This window comes from Lutra lutra, chromosome 4 (genome assembly GCF_902655055.1).
Source record: "Lutra lutra chromosome 4, mLutLut1.2, whole genome shotgun sequence".
NCBI lineage: Eukaryota > Metazoa > Chordata > Mammalia > Carnivora > Mustelidae > Lutra > Lutra lutra.
The window spans coordinates 31,274,563-31,297,271 of NC_062281.1; the positions used below are offsets into that span (position 1 = coordinate 31,274,563).

The 22,709-nt window shown below is 36.7% G+C and overlaps 1 protein-coding gene across 4 annotated transcripts in view; it reads left to right on the plus strand.

Moving 5' to 3' along the window:
• Positions 1–260: 260 nt before the first annotated feature.
• Positions 261–22,709, plus strand: part of ANGPT1 (angiopoietin 1) — a 257,731-nt gene continuing 235,282 nt past the window's right edge. For 2 of the 4 annotated variants that reach the window (XM_047727463.1, XM_047727464.1), the window contains exon 1: positions 8,115–8,776. In XM_047727463.1, the coding sequence (XP_047583419.1) occupies positions 8,480–8,776 (297 nt within the window). In that variant the 5' untranslated portion in view covers positions 8,115–8,479. Of the gene's footprint in view, positions 303–8,114; positions 8,781–22,709 lie in introns of those variants that run through there. The other 2 variants (XM_047727465.1, XM_047727468.1) reach the window with 2 other exon arrangements.

Genomic DNA, 22,709 nt, shown 5'->3' on the forward strand with positions numbered 1-22,709 from the left:
AAGAGAAGAGCTGTTGAAATTCCTAGTCAATCATTAGTCTCAATTTTAGGCCTTCAGTTGGGCATTTCTGTTAGAAGACAGCATTACAAGCAGGGCTGCTGCTGATCCTGCACTGTGACTTCCAGGTTGAGATAGAGGGAAGTTCTTCATGTGCTCTCTGGCAGCATGTGTATGGAAGACTGTTTCAAAAGCTTTTTTTCTCTTTCTGATTTGACTGCAGAATGGGAGCAATCCGATGCAAACTCATCTTGAGGGACTGCAGCAGCTTATCACAGTCTTTTCCACAGATATGTTGACAGGAGGTATTGTTTTTCATTTATTTTGCAAAGAGAGAGCACCCTACTGTAGATAGCACTAAGTTATGTTTCCCAAAGTGTGGTACACATTCCACTGAGGACATGAAATACGTAATGGGTGGTTTATGGCCAGATATTCTTTTTAGCATTCTGTGTTCATTGTAATATACATTAGGAAAAAGCGCCTGTGATTGCGATTGGTTTTCCTGATACTCTACTTGAGGTAAATCCAAGATACAAAGAAAGTTTACATTTGAATTAAGGAAACTAGAAGGTAAACAACAGTACAAGGGGCATGTGTGCAGTTTTGATACATACACTGAGAGTGAACATAATACAAATTCGGGAAACATTTTACAAAATATACAGGCTATTTTATGCCTCTGGAATCAAACATGACCTATCTACATATATCACAAGAAAAAGGAATTTTAACTATAGAGAATGAAATGGTTATGACAGTCTTTCCTGATTTTTTTCAGTCATTTAATTATGGTCTTCTAGCCTTTCTTTATTTGCCACAATTCTCCCTTTTAAAGATTTGTACTAACCACAAGAGGAGGATGAAGAAGAAGTTCAATGAAAGTACAAGTTCAAAGAAAAAAAAAAAAGTTTTTCAGATTTAATGGGTACTTCATTTAAGGTTAACATTGAAAATACCAGTTTTTGCCCATCAACTTATGAACTAAGAGCCTGGTTAAACCATTATATTTTCACAAGTTTTTATACCACTGGAATTTATTTTCTAATTTAATTGCCAAATTCTTAATCTGACTAGAGCTTAAGTGGAAGCAAAATTAGTATTGTAGAAAAACTAGATAAAATAAGATTCCTTTTGCTAATGTATAAGTCGTGTCAAGCTATATATTTCTTATAAGATTAATAGTAGAGTGTTTCAGTTCTTTTTCATTTTATCAGAGGCAAACACTTGCCACTTTATTTCCTCATCCTAGGAAACAGAATAAGGTGATATATGCCACAAGCCTAGTCATAAAAGAAGCTCTTGAAAATAAGGTTATCTAGTTGAATTGGCCAGAAATGAGTCTGATAACAAGTTATAGTGATGAAGCCATAAATGGCATCCACATTTCTCCCATGGTTCCTAGGGAATAAAATTCATATCACACTACTGAGTATGACTGGTTTATATATTTGTCTGCCCTACTAGATGTCTCTGTGGAATAGTATATTCTTACTAAATTACTTCCAACTTCTTTCATTCATTCAACAAATATTTACTGAACATGTTTTATGTGTCAGGCACTCACTATTCGAAGTGCTGATGATGCAGTCATGAGGAAGGAAGCATTTGTCCCTGCCTTCAAGGAAACCAGAACTGTTTATGTGAACTAACATTGTGAATGTGGTCACTGTTCCATATTAGTCACTTAAAAGTGATTTTTAAGAGGTTCAGAAGTGATTTTAAATAATTGAGAGGATGAAATGATAGGGAATGGAGTTAGGTCAATATAGTCATAAAATTCAACAAAATAGGTTTAAAAGTAGGATCATTTTTGAGCACAAGGGAAGAGCTCAAATTTAGAAATAAGAACTAACGTTTAAAGTACCTGATATGCTTTAGATATGGTGTTCAGTACCTTATATCCATTATTATATTTAATCTTCACAACCCCCTGTATACTGTATTATCATCCTTGGTATCATACACTGATACTGTATTATCATCCTTATTTTAGAGGTAAGGAAACTAATCTTAGAAGAATTAAATATCTTACTCAAGGTAATTCAATTTTGTTTAATAGTATAAACAAGAAATAAGCAAAAACAAAGAGAAAGCAATTTGCCTCCCACCTTAACTACTACTGAGCAGTTCATCTAACCTCTGATAAGCAGAGGTTGTCACAACTCTCTAATCACAAAAATAATCACAGAAAGCCCTGTATCTTCTAGTCACTGCTTAGTAGAGGTCATTTATCAGCTTTGGCTACAAGAATTAGTCACCATCCATGTGCGATTGGGTACTTGAGTCATCACATATTGATTCTAGCCATTCCTTTCCAATCATGTTCTGAGTTTCTGAGAAGATATATAAAATACATGTTCTTCCTGAAGTTGTAAAAGCTGAGACAGAGAGAACTTTGCATTTTTCTCTCATGTAGGAATCAAGACTTCTATGGGGGAAAAGAGAAGAAAGAAGACAGTTAATAAATGCAAAGTGGTTTATATGCTTTTTCCCATAATAAAATCTCATCTCACTAGGTCTCCACTGGAAATCTTTCTCTATTCTGGTATGAGGGGAATGTTGGCATCTGTATTTTTACTTGTTACAGTTTCCAGCTGTTTGTTTTCTTTTATTACTTGGGTACTTGTAGAAGTTATCTCTGATGTAGAATTAACAAGTAACCTCACCCTGAAAGGTATTTCTATAATGTTTCTTGAATGGTTCTTCAGCCATCTCCCTGGGTGACTAGGACTATTGGGTACTATTCCACTGCAATTTTTGGGATTTGCTTTGTAGTATATGGGTCCTGATCTCCTATGTGACTCTCCAGAAAGTGAGGTCTTGGAACCTAGGCAAGAGAACCTACAAGGGAGGGGGATGCTTCTATGTCTTCAGATCTCATGATCGGGAATCAGAGTGAATGAGTCAGACAGACAGTCAGCTGGATCACAAATATTTATCAGTTGCTTCCTATGTGCCAGAAAAAGGGGGTAAAATGATCAAGAAGACAAATGCAGTCCCAGCTCTGGGGAGGCTCCAATCTAGTGTGAAAGACCAAATTGAAATAAATTATTTGTGTTCACGTTAACAGTCTAACTCAGATGTTAGCTGCATGTATGGAGCAAGAATCAGTGATTCTTCTCATTCATACTAAAGAAGTCACTTGCCCAAAAGCATGTGTTTTGCTGAAAAAGAGGGATTTTATCTCACAGGAAACACCATTTCACTGCAGACCTCTGTACTTGCTATATCTTTCTGAGTTTCTCCCAGCCAAACAGCCACAAATTTCCTTTCTCTTCTGACTCATCTCCAAACCTCTCTAGCTCATCTCTATTTCCAGATCTTCCCTTGAGTCTCTTCTCTACTTTTCTTATGTGGAACAAAGTAATTCTGTCTGCGCCCTTTCCAACTTATACATAGCTACCTTTAAAAACTGTCTTAGATACCAAGACATCCACTGATTACCAGAAATTGCTCTCATCAGCAGGCAGGGGGCTATTTACTGAATAATTTTTATGTTCTTTACCTACATATATTTCTCAACCCACTGCAGTGTCTTCCTCACCCCACCCACTACAGTGTCTCTACCTCTTTGTAGTCTTTCCAGTTCATTTGAGAGTTACCAATGGATATTTCCCATGTGCTCATGAAGTGCCGTCAGTCACCAGGTGATATCCTTCATCTTCTTGTTTTTCTGTTTTAGCGCCCTGTGGTATTTCCATCTGTTGTGGATACCTTTGATGCCTACATATTTGAGTGAAGGGGTCTTGGCTCTGCCTCCAGGGATTACAGCCAAGTGCTTCCTTTTAGATGTAGCTGCCACTACCATAGCCCTCCTGATATTCTTGAACCCTGAAACTGCCAGAGCAGAGCCATCAAATATGATGCCTTTAGAATACAGAATGTGTTTCAAGAATATATCTAACATAATACATGCTGAATGACTTTGTGTTCAGTATACAAGGTAGGAGAATGCCTTCTCACCCCTTTTGCCATCATTGGGGTCTGTATGAATACTAGAGGAGTACTTGATGGTGTTTTTGAGAAATAAACTCTATTTTATATTATTTAATATTATTTTAGAGCAATATGTATAATAGGCAATAAGCAAAGGACTAAACATAGAGAATTCATCCTAAGTGTAACGTGAACAATCAGATTGGATGTTTGTTAGTGGATGGGAAAACCATACAGATGCATCTTTCCTTAACATTAGCTCTGTTTTAGAAGATCATAACATGAATCCATGAAGGCCGTGGTTAAGAGGAGAAGAAGATCCATCTTAGTTATAGATGCCATGTGGTTCCTGTCCCCTCAATTTAAGAAATGCTTGCTTCCTATTTTCCCATACTGAGACATTGCTGGAGGCATTATAGCTTGGAGGGTTATGAATGTGGGCCCCATATTTAGACGGATTGAGGATCAAATTCCTGCTCTACTATGTAAGAGATCATAGATCTTGGGTAATTTACCTCTATGTGCTACAATTTTTCTCATCTGAAATAATAATACACAATTATGGGGGTGCTGTAAATGTTAAATGAGGAAATTAATTTGTTATGGGTTAGAAAATGTTATGCAGTATTATTGTAGCACGTTCTTATATCTAACCCATTCTTTAGAATAAATTTTGTTTCACCCCAATTTTAGGCAGACTCACCTGCCAAAATGCAACAGATGTGGCCAGTTATATAGTGGTCAGATACTAAGTAATTGAATTAGCTCATTCACTCATTCATTTGTTCTCTCATTCCTTCAACCAAAATGCATAGTAAGTGCTGGGAAATCAGTGATGAAAGAGCAGATTACTTTATGAGCTCACAGCTAGAGGGGGAGATAGACCAAAAAAGAAATAATTAGAAAAGCAGTGTGAGAAGTACCATTATGGAGATATGAAAAGAAGGTTATTGAAACACATCAGAGAGAATCACTTATTGGGCCTGGAGAAATTAAGAAAGCTTCACAAAAGAAGTAACAAAGACTAGCTGTTAGGAGAGATTTAGGGCCATCAGGTTCCCATATAAATGGTGTTCCCTGTCTCACTGGAAATTTTCTGGATGAGGCTAATGTTTACTAGGACTATTGTAGATAAGAGATCAGACACTTAAAGCATAAACCTCCCTATTTCAGAGCTCTAGTAATGGGGGGAAAAAAAACCACAAAGATACAGAGCTTTCAAGATCAAGCTGCCTCAGTCACTATTCAACTGAATACAATTATTTAATTCTTTAAAATATTTTTTCCCGTTCTGGAGGTGTGACAGAGGAATTTTTTTTTTCTTTTTTAAATATAGCATGTTTTTCAAATTCCTTCCTAAATTCTGAAGTCTCCTAAACTGCACCATTTCTGAATAGTCAGGAACAATGACCCACCATTAATGCCTTTGGTTAGGTTCAGGTCCTTGGAAGCTTACAATCTTTAGCATATCACGAGGAGCCTCAAATGCACCCAGTGTCTCCTCAACTGAAGTCCTAAAACATATGAGTTCATTGTACATGCCCCTCTGTTTTCCAGCTACTTAAAATTCATCTTAAGACATTTTTTTTTCCAGAATGACATTAATACTTTCAGTGTCATGGTTTTTGTTTCTTTGTTTTTCTGGAAAAGAAATCAGTTTCTTTTACTGTCTCTCTGTCCTCTCTCCCTTTTTTTGTACTTGCATTTCAGCCGTCCTTTCTTGGTTATCTACTTTTCCCTCAGGAAATTGTGAATTCCTTCATTTCATTTGTTCAGATTGGAAAAGTTTATATGAACAAGCACATGTAGATTCACACACACACACACACATCCCACGGAGGAACAGATTTTTAAATCTTGGTTGTTATAAAACACAGAAACACTTTAATAGAAACCTCACTACTCTTGTGTCTTCTGCTGATTTTCAGCTATATTTAGTTTTTAACAAATCACTTAAGGTGTTGGTTTGAACTCTTTTCTTTCCAGGAATAATTTTAAAAGCAAGCATTGTTGGAAAATGTTCTTAGACAATCTGTGCCTTGCCATTTTACTTCATCCTTGTGGGCCCTTAAAAACTCTATTGCATGGGTTACCTGCCACTCTTTTTTGTTTCTTTCGTACAGAGGAAAGATTAAATCACTTTGGTGGTATGACCTCGCTTTTTAATCAGTTGTTTTACTTCTCAGTACCATCACTTGGTCTGCTTTACCACTGTGAATCAGTGCAGCTGGAGCCCTTTTGGAAGCCTTTTGGCTGGTTTGGAGCTTATAAGGATAGGCTTGGAATCAGTTGGCCAGAGTTTACACATTGGCACCATTCCTAGCTAGTATGTGGGTTGTGACCACTTCGGTATTCTGTGACTCAGTTTTCCTGTCAACAAAATGGGATTAAACGTAATATCCATGTTTTGGGTTCATTAGGATAATTAAATGAGATCGTGTGCAAGGAGTATGTGCGTAGACCTGGAAAGTATTAAGCCCTTAATAAATGCCATTGTCTTTATTGCACACGAGTGACAAGTCAGACAACAGAAGGAAGCTGCAGAGGCAGTTCAAGGACTTTATTGCTATGTTTGGTATTCTTTGCTTCCATTTCTCTGAGATCAGAAATTTGTTATTTAATATGGAAAAGACTGATTAATTTTGGAACAATTTTTTTTTTAAAGATTTTATTTATTTATTTGACAGAGATCACAAGTAAGCAGAGAAGCAGGCAGAGAGAGAGGAGGAAGCAGGCTCCCTCTGAGCAGAGAGCCCGATGAGGGGCTCGATCCCAGGACTCTGGGATCATGACCTGAGCTGAAGGCAGAGGCTTTAACCCACTGAGCCACCCAGGCGCCCCTTGGAACAATTTTTTAATCTCTCAAGGAGATCATGGTTTTTTCTGGAATTTGTTTTGCCCTCTTCTCTAACATTTCCCTACACACCAATCTCTAACCTTATTACCCTTTACCCATTGACCTGTACTCTGAGAACATTCAAGAGTCAACATCTGTGGCTTCTGTTTTTATATCGTGACTACAGTTGAGAAGCTCCATTCCTGAAAATCCCTCCCAGTTCTTGATGAAAGCCTCTGCTCGTAATTCATGTTTTCTGCACGTACTTAGTAAAGAACTCAGTGCCATAACCTTAATTCTATAATTATCATCTATTCTTTGTGTTTTACTGATCCTTTTGTGTAAATGTTTACACTCTACATGTGGGAAATTACCTTTGGATAATTATTGTTTCTTACTTAATAGAAGCAGAGATTTAGCCCATACAGCTCTTTGCTGGCCCATTGACACACCTTATGTATATGTTTATTCTCAGAGTGTTTTCTGGTGCAGCCACAGGAGACGTTATGGGGAACTTCCTTACCAGGGTTAAAGATAGCCATAGCAATACCAAAGAGGTCCTTGTGAAATCTAAGATTGGGATGTACCACAGGAATTAATAATTCTCTGGCCACTGTCTTAAATTGTAACCATACTGTTTTTGTAAGGAAGTTGCTCAATTTATGTATATAGAGCACACAGAGCTATATTCTGATCAGGACACAGTTTCATTTAAAATCCTTATCTCAGGAAGTACTCAGCTTATTCTGCTCAATATGCACATGTTGTCTATATTCCTTTGAGTGACAAGTTATAATTTTTTTTTTGCTAATTTGACCAATTTTCTCCAACTCCTTAAAGTCTAAGTGAATACAATAAGAGAATACCATCTCTAGAAATGGTTTTTAATATCTTTTTTTCCAGAGTCAAGAATGATTTTTTAAAATTAATGTTTATACAGATTTATCCTTCACTAACAAAAATTATTTTACTGGACACCATGCCAATTTCTTCTTAGAGTTCTCCAATTAAATAGTAACTTAAAAACATACTGCTAGTTTGCTAGATTTTAGTAGGTCAGCATGCACAGTGAAAGTGTATTAAGGTGGACTGCTCTATTTATTGATTTGCCCTGAATCTGCTGAAGGCTAGAGGCAATTGTCTGCAGAAGGGGCGGGAGGGCCATACATGATCGAGGTCATGCGCATCTAGCCAATTTGTAAGACGATCCGCTGCTCCAAGCCTTCAGCAATCCTTAGCATAGGGGCACACTCATGCATTCCTGTCAAGTCATCTTGTGAAAGGCTGCCTGCTTCCAGCTTGGCTTGGATGTGCAACCTTAATAAAACTCACTGAGGTCTGGGAGAAAATAGCAGATCTGCTGCAGATAGGGTAGGGGAAAGGGTCTAGAATATGTACACGCAGCTGATTCAGGCAGGCTCCACGCTGGACGGTTACACAGAGAGGAAACAATAAATCTCAGCTACTATGCAATAAATATCTCAAGTTTTAACTAAGGAAACTACCATTACAGTGAAATAAAAGAAATAACATTTTAGAGCAAAGCTAACAAATGGCTAGCTTTCTGTGATTCTTCTTCAAAAGCTTTCTTTGAGGGGGAAAAAGTCAAACAAACAAGCAGTTTTACCTAAAATAAAAACTAGTTTAAAGGTCAGAAGAAAGGAGCAGGTTTTGCGAGAGGCACGGAAAGAGAGTGCTGGCAGTACAATGACAGTTTTCCTTTCCTTTGCTTTCCTCGCTGCCATTCTGACTCACATAGGGTGCAGCAACCAGCGCCGAGGTCCAGAAAACGGTGGGAGAAGATATAACCGGATTCAGCATGGGCAGTGTGCCTACACTTTCATTCTTCCAGAACACGACGGGAACTGTCGTGAGAGTACGACAGACCAGTACAACACAAACGCTCTGCAGAGAGATGCTCCACACGTGGAACCGGATTTCTCTTCCCAGAAACTTCAACATCTGGAGCATGTGATGGAAAATTATACTCAGTGGCTACAAAAAGTAAGTCATTGCTTTCAGTTTCTAATTGCAGAGCCTTTTCCGTTCTTGCACCGCTGCTAACTTAGAGATCCTTAGGGGGGCATTTGTGTGTTTACCTTTTGCTCCTGGGGGGCAGTGTTTGCAAATCCAAGCCTGTTCTCTCCCTGTGACTCCATGGGTGAGCCAACGTTTTCAGGCTTGTGCAAGCCTCTGAAGTTATGGTGGCAACCTATGATGTGCCTAGCAATGGCACATTTTTGGTTTCCTCTTACTTGAAATTGAGCTTGATTTTTCTGTCAAAGCCCGATGTTAAAAAAAAAAAAAAAAAAGTACGTCTTGAGACAGTCAGTGAAAAAAGAAAATAATGACAATACTAGTTTAGAATCAGATTTTACACCGGGAAATTTTCTGCAGCTAGGGTGAGAAATCATCACCAAATACCTTTTTTTTCACCCTCTAGTAAAGTTAATATGAAATGGGAGTATATGTGAAGTATGATATGTGATTGGAGAAATTGTATATATATATATATATATATATATATATATATATATATATATATATATATGCAACTTAATTTTAGCAAGTAGCAGAGTAGTAGAAGACAGATTTCTGTCATATACTTTTACCATCTTTGAGGAAAAAAAACCAGGAAGGTAAATTTTAATGTGAACTCTTCAGGAAGAAGTTGTTTGCCGGGTGTGAAAGGGGAGATTGAGCTGGTGGTCACTGTTGCCAGATGTACACCTGCAGATTTGAGCTGAGCACAACATGGGCTTTGCCATCTTCCTGAAATACCTCCTTTTTCAGGACATTGTAGTTACCAGCAGTGTCATGTGGGAGTCTAAGTATCCAGATGAATACTAATGTTGAGTATGCAGTTGATTCCCATTTATAAAAATCAAAATGAACACTTTATTCAGTTTTTCTCAATAAAGCATTTAAAAGTTTCTGTTGAAAATATGTCTATTAAAATATGAACACACTTTGTGCAGTTCCTTCTCTCTTTGCTCTCTGTTTGAGTAACAGGTAAACAGCAGATAACAAGTGTATTCAACTATGTCAGTTTTTGAAAATTCTTTTCTCCCACGGATCTTTGCTTAAAATTCATTTGGTGCATATAGGTAGGAACATAGCCAGTCCAGTCTCCTTTAAGTAAGTCTGTTAACAGAGCAAACCCTTTGAGAAGATAAGGAGAGGACAAATGCTTTTATTTTTTCCCCTGTGTTGTCACACTTAACTTTGAGCATTGCCTGCTGAATCATGCCAAGTAACAGTTATTCTACTTTTGTCCGCTAGGGACTGAACTAAGATCACTGATACTTTATTTGACAAATTAACTGAAACTCGGTAGAGTCAGTTTCTAAACCTGAAATTGTAGTTAATCTTTCTATTATAGACTCAGGTGAAAAAGATCAATAGGGACAGAAGAATAGGAAGCAAACATAATTCTGAAGTCTTTTGATAATTATAGTTTAAATTTCAGGCATAATTATAGCAGCAGTTTATAATAGGATATCTCTTTTCTTTGGCAAAATTTATTTTCATAGTAAATAAATTAATTTGATTGAACAGTTTTTTACTATTGTCAATATATCATCCATACAGCATTAATGAGAATTCAATCACTGTAAATTAGTCTGGATTCTTTGAAGGGGCTGGGGAGGGAACTTTAGTCCTAAATTGTCCTGAATGAACTAGTCTACCAAAAATGTAATATTTCATTTACTTCAAACATATAGTCAAAATGGTGATTCAAGCATAGTAATGCATATTTTTTTGTTGCTATGCAAGTATTCAGCAGCGATAGGGTAAATGTATGATTCTGTTGGGCTTATGTCATGCACATGTTCATATGTTAATTTATTGTATGACATAAATTTTATTTTTGTTTACATTGTTCTTGGTCAATGATTATGGCATAGTTTTCAGATTATAGCCAAGCATAACTATGCAAATGTTCTTTGGTTACATTGACCCTTGCTAACGTGAATCTAGCTGATTATATGCTGAAAATGTCCCTATTGGTATGAGTCAGAGCAGTTTAGCTTGACTATTGTCTGTTTAAATTTGCATATCTTTTGTTATTGTTAATGCGATTGGTAGGAGGATCAAGAAACCAAATAAATTCTTTCAGCAAAGAACTTGCTAAAAAGCTCTCTCAAGTTTCCCTTAATTAGAGGGTTTTTTTTTTCCTTACTTTAGGTTCTAAATTTCTTGTGATGTATTTATTTTGATAATTCAAATGGAAATCTTTTTACTGTAACTATTTGGTTTGCTTAGTCCTGCAAATTGTACTAATTTCTATTTTAATTCCAAATAGTTGTGTTAGGATAAAAAGCAATGCACTGCAGAAACTGAGGTTATCGGTATAATGCAGTTAATTCATCTATTCAGCAAAATAATTAATCAAAGCATGGTGATTATTATGCAGCTCATGGCATCACTCTCAGGAAAGTTTTTGGTGCAGCATGTGTGTTATCAATGCTAGATGCTGATAGATGATAGTTTATGTTAATCTGATACATTCCATGAAACTTGGTAAACTGGATTCTTTTACAATTATTTTTCATAAGATACAGACTTCACTAAAAGTCATTTTATGAGGCTTACACTCTTGAATCTCATTTCTCAACTTTTCTGATCTTGCAACTAAACAAAATGAGAAGTAAAGTGTGCAAGGGGGCAAATGATGTGTTGGCCACTGTAAGTGTTAGGACTTATTACAGCACTTGTCTCTTGATATGATAGATTTCTTTCAAGGAGATCAACTTTGCATAGTAACCTGTCAACACAAATTGTGAGTTAGGTTGATAGTATTATTCTCACTTATCAGATGGGGAAGAGGATTATAAATAATATGCTAAAAATCACCATTTTATTGGGTAGAACACCTGGGCTATATGCCTACATTTGACTCTCTTCAATCATATAGTTCTTTTCAGAATATTAGTTAAGTATACCCAATACCTCAGAGGGACCAGATATTAAGATAACAATAAGTACAAATGGCTTTTGTGTCTTTGCCACTTTCTTGTGATTCCTTTCTATCTTTCTATAGCAGAGAAATATCTAGTGGTTGATGTTACTTTAGATCCCATGCTTCTTGAATTATTTTCTTTCCCCTGTGTAGAAGAAATTCACAAATATGTACATTTAAATACTCAGATTTAAGACATATAAATTCTAGAATTTGGGGCAATGCTTAGAAAGTCTTTTGCCTTTGGCAAATGATGTCTTTTTGTTATTGTTGAAAGTATAAATAAATTTAGTTAAAAACATGCCTTGTAACAGACAACAAAGGTCTATCTACTGTAAATATTTTACACTAACTAAAATTGATGAGTTGATTATTTGTAGAAAATGTGTTCTGAATTGTCATCCAGACTATTTTAAAGGATGAAAAATTTTTACTGAAATACTTGGGTAAATGTTTCTATTGACAGCATTTTTTTTTACTAACAACAACCTCTACTTATATTCTTTGTTTCAGAGAATTATGATGATCCTTATAAAACTCATGTATTACAGATATTAACCCATATAAATATCCACTAGAACATGACCTCCATGAGACCAGTGACCTTTGTGTTTGTTTGCTGCCATATGCCCAGGGCCTTAAGCAGTGTATAGTCCATAGCAGACAGACAATAAATACCTGTTGAATGAACAAATAGATGCATTGTCTACATGTTACAGTCTCTAATTTACCATGTACTATTAACAGTTGGTTTTGGATATACAATTTATCTCCCTAAATAGATTATAAGTTATCATTTAGGCAAGTACTACATCCTGTAATTACTTTTGTCCTGATATTAATCAAAACAATGTTGCGTCTAGAGTAGGTGGTTGTTAATTATCTAGATTGTACTTAGCCAGTGATCTAGGATCTCAAAAAGTTCTGTATTCACTCTATCTTGTCCACTTAATTATTCTTTAAGTGTCAGTTTTGTTGCCAGTTTCTCTAGGAAATATACATGCATTTCACTTCCCCTCCCAGGCTGAGCTCTCTGGTATTATCATAATAAGTTGCATGTATCATGTTCGTACTGCACTTCCATGTTATGTGGTTGTTGTCATTTTCGTTGTTTTGAGTCCTGTTTTTCTACTTAGACTATGAGTCCCCTTGAGTGTAATGAATGTTTCTTTATCCATATATATCTGAAATGTTTATTGAGTGTTTGAACAATATCTCTGTTATCGTCATAATAAAAAAATAAAAGACATCAAGTGCTCAACTGTGTGGTGCGGGAATGAAATAATGAAAATTAAGAGACCTTGTAACTGCTTTTAGATGCTAAAATTTGCTTTAATCCTTCATGCTACGTTACTTGAGTGTCAGCTAGATGTGCCTTTGGGAGGAAAAATAATTTTGTACTTCTAGACTAGTAGGTAACAAGTTACTGCATGCAATAATGACACATATTTACATATAATATGTGCATATGTGGATCTAAGTAACTGGAAATAATTTCCCACCTGTGCATTGTTTTGGTGGCTGTGACCATGCAAAATAAAGCAGAGAGGATGTTCTATGTTTTATTTTTACATAATGGGGAGAAGAGGCTTCCTGAATGTGTGAAAAGAGCAGGCAATCGATAAGTGTGTTTTTAAAAATTTGTCACTGAAGTCAGAAGAAAATATGCATGTTTGATCTATACGTAGAGGTAGAAAAGAATGGCAGTTGCCAAGAAAGGTTAAAAGAGTAATTGCCTTTTAAATCCAGTTGTAGAAATGTCCCTACCAAGTTCATTTGAGATTAACCCTTGGTTTTCAAGCCAAATTGGAACTCTTTAGTTAATACCTCTTATTAACTTCTCAACGAATAGTTAGGTTTTATTTTTTGCTTGCTACATTTTAGAATCAAAAGATCCAAGAAGGCAGAGTAACCTTTCTGGGCCCTAGAAGCTGGGCAGTTGGAGCTATAACAGTCTTTTGGATTTCTCTGTAGGAAGGAGCAAGCCTCTCCCCAAATGATCTACAATTGGCAGATCTCAGGTTGTAGGCCCTTTACATGGATGATTGCAGCCCTTCTTTACCCCTCACTGTGCCATTTCACATTAAGCCCTTTTTAAGTAGCACTCATCTCATATGTAATTATTTGTTCAATGTAATCTAAACTAAGATTGTATCATTCTTTTCCTTAAAATTTTCCTACAGTTTTTCATTATGTGAGACAAAAATCCACATTCCTTACCATGAGGCCCTAGGTGATGTGCCCCCTGCCCCGACTCCTCTCTGGATACATCATTTATCCCCTTTCCCTTATTCCAATTACTCAAATGACATTAGCCTTCTTGTTATTTCTCTAGCAGACCAGATTATTTCTGTCTCAGGCGCTTTATGTGCTGTTTAATTATCTAGGAAAATTCTTCCTCCAGAGCTTGGCATGGATGGCTTTTTCTTTTTATTCAGGTCTTTGCTCAGAAGTCATCTTTCCAGAAAGTCTTTTCTGAGTACTGTTACCTTCCACCTTCCCGCATTCTGCTAACTGACATTTTGTCATATAATACTGTATTATTTTTTTGTGGCACTTACCACCATGTGACTTTTTATTGCTTATTGTTTGTCACATTATTTATTCTTTCTCCATCTATTGAGAATGTAAATGCCATAAGAGGTCATTGTCTGTCTTGTTCCCTGTAGTATACCTTATTCCTGGAAGAATGTATGACACTTAGTAGAACCTCAGTAAATATTTGCAAAATATATTCTCCCAAATGTTGCACTCTTTGTGGTAAAGACCTTCCTTGCCTGGCTTGTTCACTAGTTTTTATGTATTATTTTATTTGTCATTTTTGAAAGCAGATCTACTTTTCTGGGACAGTACCTGGAACATGATTGAAAAGAACACTTTTTTTCTTTTTTAATGAATAAAGAAGTGAATGAATTGCATGAGTAGATTTGGACTGTAATTAAATATACATATGAAAATTAGACTCAGCTATCTTCCATGCATTATCTATCTATGTAACAGGAGAAACCTTAATCTTCTGAGTTTCTTTTCCTATATCAAGGATCAGCAAACTATGGCCCTTGAGCTAAATACTGACAGCCACCTGTGTTTGAAAATAAAGTTTTATTGAACAGAGTAACATCCATTTGTTTATGTATTGTCTGTAGCTGCTTTCTTCCTATAAAGGCAGAACTGAGGAGTTGCAACAGAGATCGAATGGCCCACAGATCCTAAACTTTAATATCCAGCACTTTACAGAAAGTTTTCTGATCCCTGCTCTATATCACAGAAGTAATATGGTATTAATATCGGGACTGTTGCAAGGTAAATTGTGAGGTTTGTTGTGTGGGAAAAAGATCGCCCTCCAGGAGGTCAAGTAATCTTCAGGTTCATGCCAGTTGGCTAAGAGCCTGAGTAAGCCATTTCTTGGCTTGATATTGGGGACATGCTGTGAGGTGACATTTTAGAGGAGTACAGGCCGGGAAATTTCAGGGCTTTTCTTTCCCCTGTCCATCTCATGTGGACAGGGAAATACTCCAAAAGCAAATACATGTTAGAAAAGAAAAGTACCTGATTAACAGTACAGATCATCAGCCTCTGGGTTTACCAAGTCTGGGTGCCAGGGTCCTTTGCTTTATGTACTTGTCTCAACCTGTTGGTTGTGGCGTCAGCAGGAATGTTGACAAAACACCAGAGTCATTCTGTTTTCATAGAGTGGTGGTGGTTTAGCACAGCCTCTTATGTTCAATGTATTTAGAAACCTTTCCTCCTCCTATCATTTGCTTTAGAGATAAACATTACAGGTGTTCTCCTTTGTGTAGACGATGAGAGGGGAGGAGCAACAAGTGGGTGGTCAGCCACAAGTGCAGATGTCTGTCAGCCCCTGTGCTATAATTTGCTAATTAAGGAGGTTTTGTTTTCATTTTGCCATGGCCTTGTCTCTGTGTGGAAACGTTAGCATCCTTTTCCTGGACTTTGTCTTCTTTGCTTCTTTTCTTTTTTCTTAATACCATTTGCTTACATGCACAAATCTAATTACTTTCTGAGTCATCCTTGCCTTTTGTTCCAATACAAGATTATCGTTTGCTGTGAAGTTTGGAAGTTCCAAAACCCCTTTGGTTCTGGCCCCATGGTCTGAGAGAGGAGGGCTTCTTAGTGTTTAAGTCTCTTTACAAAGTGTACAAAAGATATGCCCCCTCCCTTATCAAAGAGATTTCTAAAGAATGAAGCACTCCATGGATTATCTTTTCTTTATATTTTGAAACTTTGTGCTTAAACACTTTTTTCAAATTCTTACACAGAAATATTAGGAGTGAGAGGTTTTCAGGCTTGTTTGGTCTCAGCTACTATCCAAATGGTCTGATTTCTTCCTTCAAACATCTGAAAAGGTAATCTTTAACAGAAAAAGTGGTGTAAAACATATAAAGCTAGACATAACCCTACTGGTGGCTCATAATATAATCAATGACATATACCTATTTGGCAGGAAATATTGGAGAATATAGAGTAAAATCAGTGTAATAAGTGTTACTTCTCTATATGTGCTACATGACCACATTAGGGATTACAGGTCTTCATTGGCATGTAGTTCCTAAGTTTGTGTTGAATATTAAAAGAGCATGCAAATTAGTATAAGTATCAAGCTGTATCTAAAGAAAATCAGTAACTGAAATATTAGTAAAAGGCAGGTAAGATGTGAATATCTTGAAACAAGTATATATACAGAGTAAGTCATCAAACTCATTGGTAGCAAATAGGTAAGCTTACTGTATATTTCTGTGGAATTGTTGATAATAATTTTGAAAGATAATATATTTTAAAATTTAGTTACATGTGTAGCTTAACTCACTAGGATCATGAAAGCTGAATGAGTTGAATCATACCAGGGTCTACCAGGGTCTAAGCACTAGACCCTAAAGATTATTAGAGGGTTTCCATTCCCAAAGAATGAATAGATATTTTAAAACTCTAAATTATATTTCATTTCCAAACCGTTAGAGATAGTCCCAAGATTTTGTAAAACATTTTAACACTGTTCTTGTCTTCACTATTAATACATATTGACTAGATTAAAATCCAGTAGCTGTTTATGAAAGCTAAATATTTGCTGTAACCAGCAGACCTTGCATCTACCTTATCTCAAGTGCACAGATAGAAGACATGAGAATTTTATCTTTATTACTAAATCACCAGTCTACTCTTTGTTTTTCAGTTTTACTAGGTTCTTAAATAATAACAGAGCTATAATAAGCAGTAGTTTTAGTATTCATTGAATAAATGAATTATTGAATAAGTTGAATATAACTTTAAAATGTTAATATAGTGAAAGTTTAATATATTTGAACAAATGAACTGATGAAGTCTAAATATTTCTTAGCAATGAAACCCTATTTCCAAGCAAGTTATTAGGTAGAAACTTAATATATAATGTAGATGCAAATGGAAGGGCTGGAGAACTAGAGAGGGGTGCTGCCAGGACCCCTGTTCCAGAGGCATTCCTCAGGGGACCCAGTATATTCAAAGGAATAGAGTTTCAGAATGGTTGCAGCAAAACTTTCAAATAATCAAACATTTACTAGGTAAAGTCGTCAAAACCTATCTCCTGGCAGATAGGAAAAATCGAAATGCTTACTAGTTTAAATATTTTTTGCAAGTTGATGTAAAAATGTCCAAATCTGCCATATACATAGTAGTTCAAGAATATTAATGTGTAAGTTACAAAAGTACAGGTTGTTCTAGACTGTCAGAATGTAGAGGCCCCCCCAGACTTAACATGACCAAAATATGTTAAGATAATAGACAGCTCTTGGAAAATTAGTGGGAAATTGTGTAACTGAGACCTATTTTCTGAATTATCCATTTGCATAGTTTCTATTTCTTTATTTTAAATTTAGGAGTATGAATTACATTGATAATACCTAATATCTCAAGCTACCATATTCACTTAGAACAGAATTCATGGGAGGGGCAGTGGGAGAAGAAGGGACAATCTCAAGCAGACTCCGTTTTAGCATGGAGATTGACACGGGGATCCATCTTGTGAGCCTGAGATCACAATCTGAACCAAAATCAGGAGTTGGATGCTTTGACTCTGCCACTCAGCCATCCCAGGAAACTGGAATTTTAAGTAGGCATTTACATATTTCCAAAATTTTTAGTGATTCTTTTTCAGTCTACTTAGCTTGTCTTTGTTTTTGCTTCTAGAATATGATTCCAGGAATAGGAATTTTAGAATTGCCATTTTCTTATTCATTTGTGCTGAAATATTAATAAAATTAATTTTATTAATAAGATTTGTTATTAATAAGATTTTTTATTATTAAGATTTTATTAATAAGATCTTTTAGTATTTTTTAAGACATTTATCCTGACTGCAAAGGTTACTTTAGTTGAGACTAGATAAAACCAAACTTGAATCCACTTTCCAAACACACCTAAGCTGCAGTGTATCACAATGTGCTGAAAAAGGACAATCACATGAAGGCAAAACCTTCAATTCTATTAGCTCTGTGGAGGTTTTTCTTTTTCTTTAGGAGATGAATATTACATGGCTGTTTGATATACTGAGTGAGGGCTCCAAAGTGAAGCCTTATATGAATTAATTAATAACTCTCTTATTATGTTAGAAATAAAAGTCCTTATACATTTTTTCTGACTTCCCAATGGCCTTTTTTCTTTTCTTTTCTTTTTAAAGATTTAATTAATTTATTTATTTAACAGAGAGGGACACAGCGAGAGAGGGAACACAAGCAAGGGGAGTGTGAGAGGGAGAAGCAGGCTTCCCGCGGAGCAGGGAGCCCGATGCAGAGCTCAATCCCAGGACACTGGAATCATGACTTGAGCCAAAGGCAGACGCTTCACGACTGTGTCACCCAGGTGCCCCTGGCCTGCTTTTTTCTAAAACTATTCCCCATTCCATAGTGGGAGACTTCTGAGACTTGAATACCATAAAAGAAACATGGTGAGGCAGTCCTTAGACCAAAAAAGACAAAGGGCTCAAAGGAACTCATTCCTGGCCTGCCTCCCCTTTTCATTCCTCTTCTGTCCTCTGGTATTATTTTCAGTTAAGTTCTATGTGATCCTCCTTGTACCAGTGACCATGGAGTGGAAGCGCAAGACAGAGGATGGGCATAAGGGAGAGCAAATGAACAAGGTGACCAGTGGTGACTGTCCTTTTATTGGGGCAGGGGACACACTAAGGGATCATGGGACAATAGCAGTGTTTGGAGGACTACTCCATAAGAGATGGCAGTGAGTTCCGTCATGGGATTTTAGCATAAGCACCTGCCATTAACAAAGGAAAAGCAGCTAGTTAGCTAGTTATCAAATCAAATATGCACAAAGCACCCTGCTAGGTACTGGAAGACAGTGATGAATTCACTACAGCCCCTGTTGTTGAGTAGTCTAAACCCACTGAAACAGATAGTAAATGCATTGCTTGTGTCCACTGTTTTCTATGTCAGACAGTTACTCAGGGTTGAAGTGTGCTGTCCCTAAAGCCAGACTGCCTGGATTTGAATCTTGAAAATACCACTTCCTTGCTGTTTGACCTTGGGCAAGTTTCTTAACTTCTCTGTGCCTCACTTTCATTACCAGTCAGATCGAGGTAATGATTCCTGCATTATAGGGTGATTGCTAAGAGTAAAGATGATTCACATAAATTACTTTGCATAAATTGTCTAACATAGTAAATGTTAAGTAAATATTAGTTATTCCTTGGGGGTAGTTCTGCATTTTAGTAAAAATTAAATGTTGAATACTTTTACCAACTATCAGGCCATTTGGAAGCACTTTACATGTATTAATCTATCAAATACTTTCAAAAGCCATTGTGAGGTAGACAGTTTTATCATTTTCCCATATATCAAATTAGGAAGTTGAGGCACAGAGAGGGGAAGTAACTTGCCCAGGATCACTTGGTAAATAAGTGGTGGGGCCTGCATGCAGTTCCAGGCAGTTTGGCTCCATGACCTATGCTCTTAACACTATGGGATTAGCTATGGCAATTTTTACTATGTCTCCTCTTGTCAATCTTCAAAACTTAAGTCTGTTTTAAAATATCTTTCTGTAGTATTCTTTGCACCTAAACCCTTAATTCTTTCATACTAAATGTGTTGGCCCCTTTCTCAAGTACTATTTCAATCATTTGTCTACATCCTAATTCTAAAGCTCCATGGTTAAATTTACTGTGACATGTAGTGATGCTGCTGATTGAAGCACAATAGCCTAATTCTCTCTGCCCTCCCACAGGTCTGTTAGCAGATCGGGAATCCCACGTCTCTAGTCCCTCCTGCCTCTCTCCTTAGAAGAACCATCTCTTGAAGTTGCAGAGCTTAATTGAATCTGACTCTTTATCTAAAAAGTTTTAAAACACAAAGAAAAGCTTACAGTTGCTTTACATGGGGTGAAGCCGCCTATTCTAAATATCTTCCATTCAATGTAATGACCTCCCTCTTAGATTTATCTGTGGGCACTCCTTCCTGGAAAAGCAAAAGCACATCCTGGAACTTAAAATACTATTTGCGTGCACTTTCTTTTGTGGGTCATTCGAGAGAGTTGTAAAAATGAGAAGAAAGGCCTTGTTTTCTCAGGCAATTACCTCTTATCTCACTTCCTATTTTATTTATCATTGTCCTATTAATTAAAATATTTCTGGTATTTTGATCCAATGCCAAAATACTGCTACTTGCAGAGAATTGTGATGGTTCTCCACTTTTTTTCCTAATCTTGGAGGCCTAACCACTCAGATGCCTGGGCTTTGAGGGTTGTAGCTTTTATAGCCCATCATGATCAACCATACGAGATAGAAAGACTCCAGGCTACCCTAACTTCCCTTTGGCCATTCTTTTTCATGGAGTCCCAAAGAAGAGAGAAGACAAAATAGGATGGGGACAGAGGGAGGGATGATGGAAGAAAACTAGGGGACCCTCATTTTGTCTGGTCCCTTGAATTCAGCTAGATACTTGTCAAATCATTCTGCACACCTGTGAATTTAACCTCAGTTCTAGGCAAAGAATTGCTGCAGTTCTACAAAAAGAAACCTCATGAATCTGAGGGGATATATTGGAAGAAAAACCACAAAGGAGACTCCATAAGTTCCCTATCAGAAAGTGATATATCCCAGAGTGCAAAATCCTAGAACTTTTAGATGTCTGCTCCTATGAGGGATGTCCCTGCCTGAAAGGTGCTCAGGTGGTGAAGTTGGGCAGATTTCTAGGTGGGACAGTGTGGCCTCGGATCCTCAGGGTCACAGAAAGAACAGGCGTCCCTGAATGTGGCAGAGTTCCCAAGCATTGGATCAGGCAAGCCGGCTAAAATCAGTAGGCCTAAGAGTTGGCTCTCAGCTAGGTATTGCCATAAACCATGAACCCCTGCAGGATCTGGTGATTGCTCTCCAAGTAAGGGCCCAGCAGGGACAGCTGCTGCGAGATCCAGTCCTTTCCTCAGAAGGAGTGGCACAGGTGTGTTCATGATTAGGTAAACGATCCCTGAGCAGGAGCCCAATGATCAGAAAAAAGAAAACCCACACACCTAACTCAGAACTGAAAAACTCCTGTGCTAAGGGAAAATGGTACATAGAATTAGAGGTTTTTTTCACAAGTCTTTGATGTTTCAGTAAAATTTTTTTTCTTTTTTAATTTTTTCCTTCTCATCTAGTTTCTTATTTTATCAACTCTTTGTTTTTAAGTCTTCTTTTAATTTTCATCTTTACATATACATTTTATAGATATATTCTTCATTTTTTGCTTCCTCTCACTGTATTCAATTTTATTTTTGTGTATATATATATATATACACATATATATATATATATATGATACATATATAAGATTTGCTTTCTTTAAAATTTTGGGATTTAGTGTCTTCTAACAAATAGACCAAAATATACCCAGGACCAAGTGGATCACCCTGTTTGCCACCTGTAAGATTATATTCTACCCTCCGCCACACACACACTTTTTTTTCTTTTCCTTTTATTTTTTGGTTTCTGAACTCTTTGGATTTGTCTAGTATGTATTTCCTTGGGTCGTGGTTGATATTTTTGATTTTTGTCCTTTTGTTCATCCATTCTTCTCTGGGCAAAATGACTAGAAGGAGGAATTTATAACAAACAACAGAGCCAGAGGTAATACTCTCTGCCACAGAATTGATATGGACATAAGTAAAATTTCAGAGCTGGAATTTAGGAGAATTCCTGCATTATCAATTCCAATGATTATGAAGTTACTAGCTGGGGTTGAAAACATAAAAGACACTAGAGAATCTCTTAGTGCAGAAATAAAATTTGATCACACCAAAATAAAAAATACTTTAACTGAGATGTGGTCTAAAATGGATACTCTAACAACTAGGGTAAATGATGCAGAAGAGAGAGTCAGTGACATAGAAGACAAAATGACGGAAAGGAAGGAAGCTGAGGAAAAGAGAAAAACAACTAATGGACAATGTAGAGAGGCTTTGAGAAATCAGTGATACCATAAAGTAAAAACAATAGTACAATTATTGGGGTCCAGAAGAAGAAGAAAGGGTGGGAGAAGGTATATTTGAGCAAGTCATACCCGAGAAGTTACCTAATCTGGGGAAGAAAACAAGGATTCAAGTTCAGGAGGTAGAGAGAACCCCCTTCAAAGTCAATAAACATGGAACAACACCCTCATGTATAATAGTGAAAGTTACAAATTTCAGAGATAAAGAGAAAATCCTGAAAGCAGTTGTAGACAAGAACTTCTTAACCTACAAGGGTAGGAACATTAGGCTGGCAGCAGACTTATCCACAGAGACCTGGCAGGTCAGAAAGGGCTGGCATGATATATTCAGTGTACTTAATGAGAAAAACACACAGCCAAGAGTAGTTTATCGAGCCTTCTGTCATTCAGAATGGAAGAAGAAATAAAGAGCTTCCAGAACAAACAAAAACTAAAAGAATTTGTGATCACTAAACTAGCCCTACAAAACATATTAAAGGGGATCCTGTAAACTAAGAGAGAGCCCAGA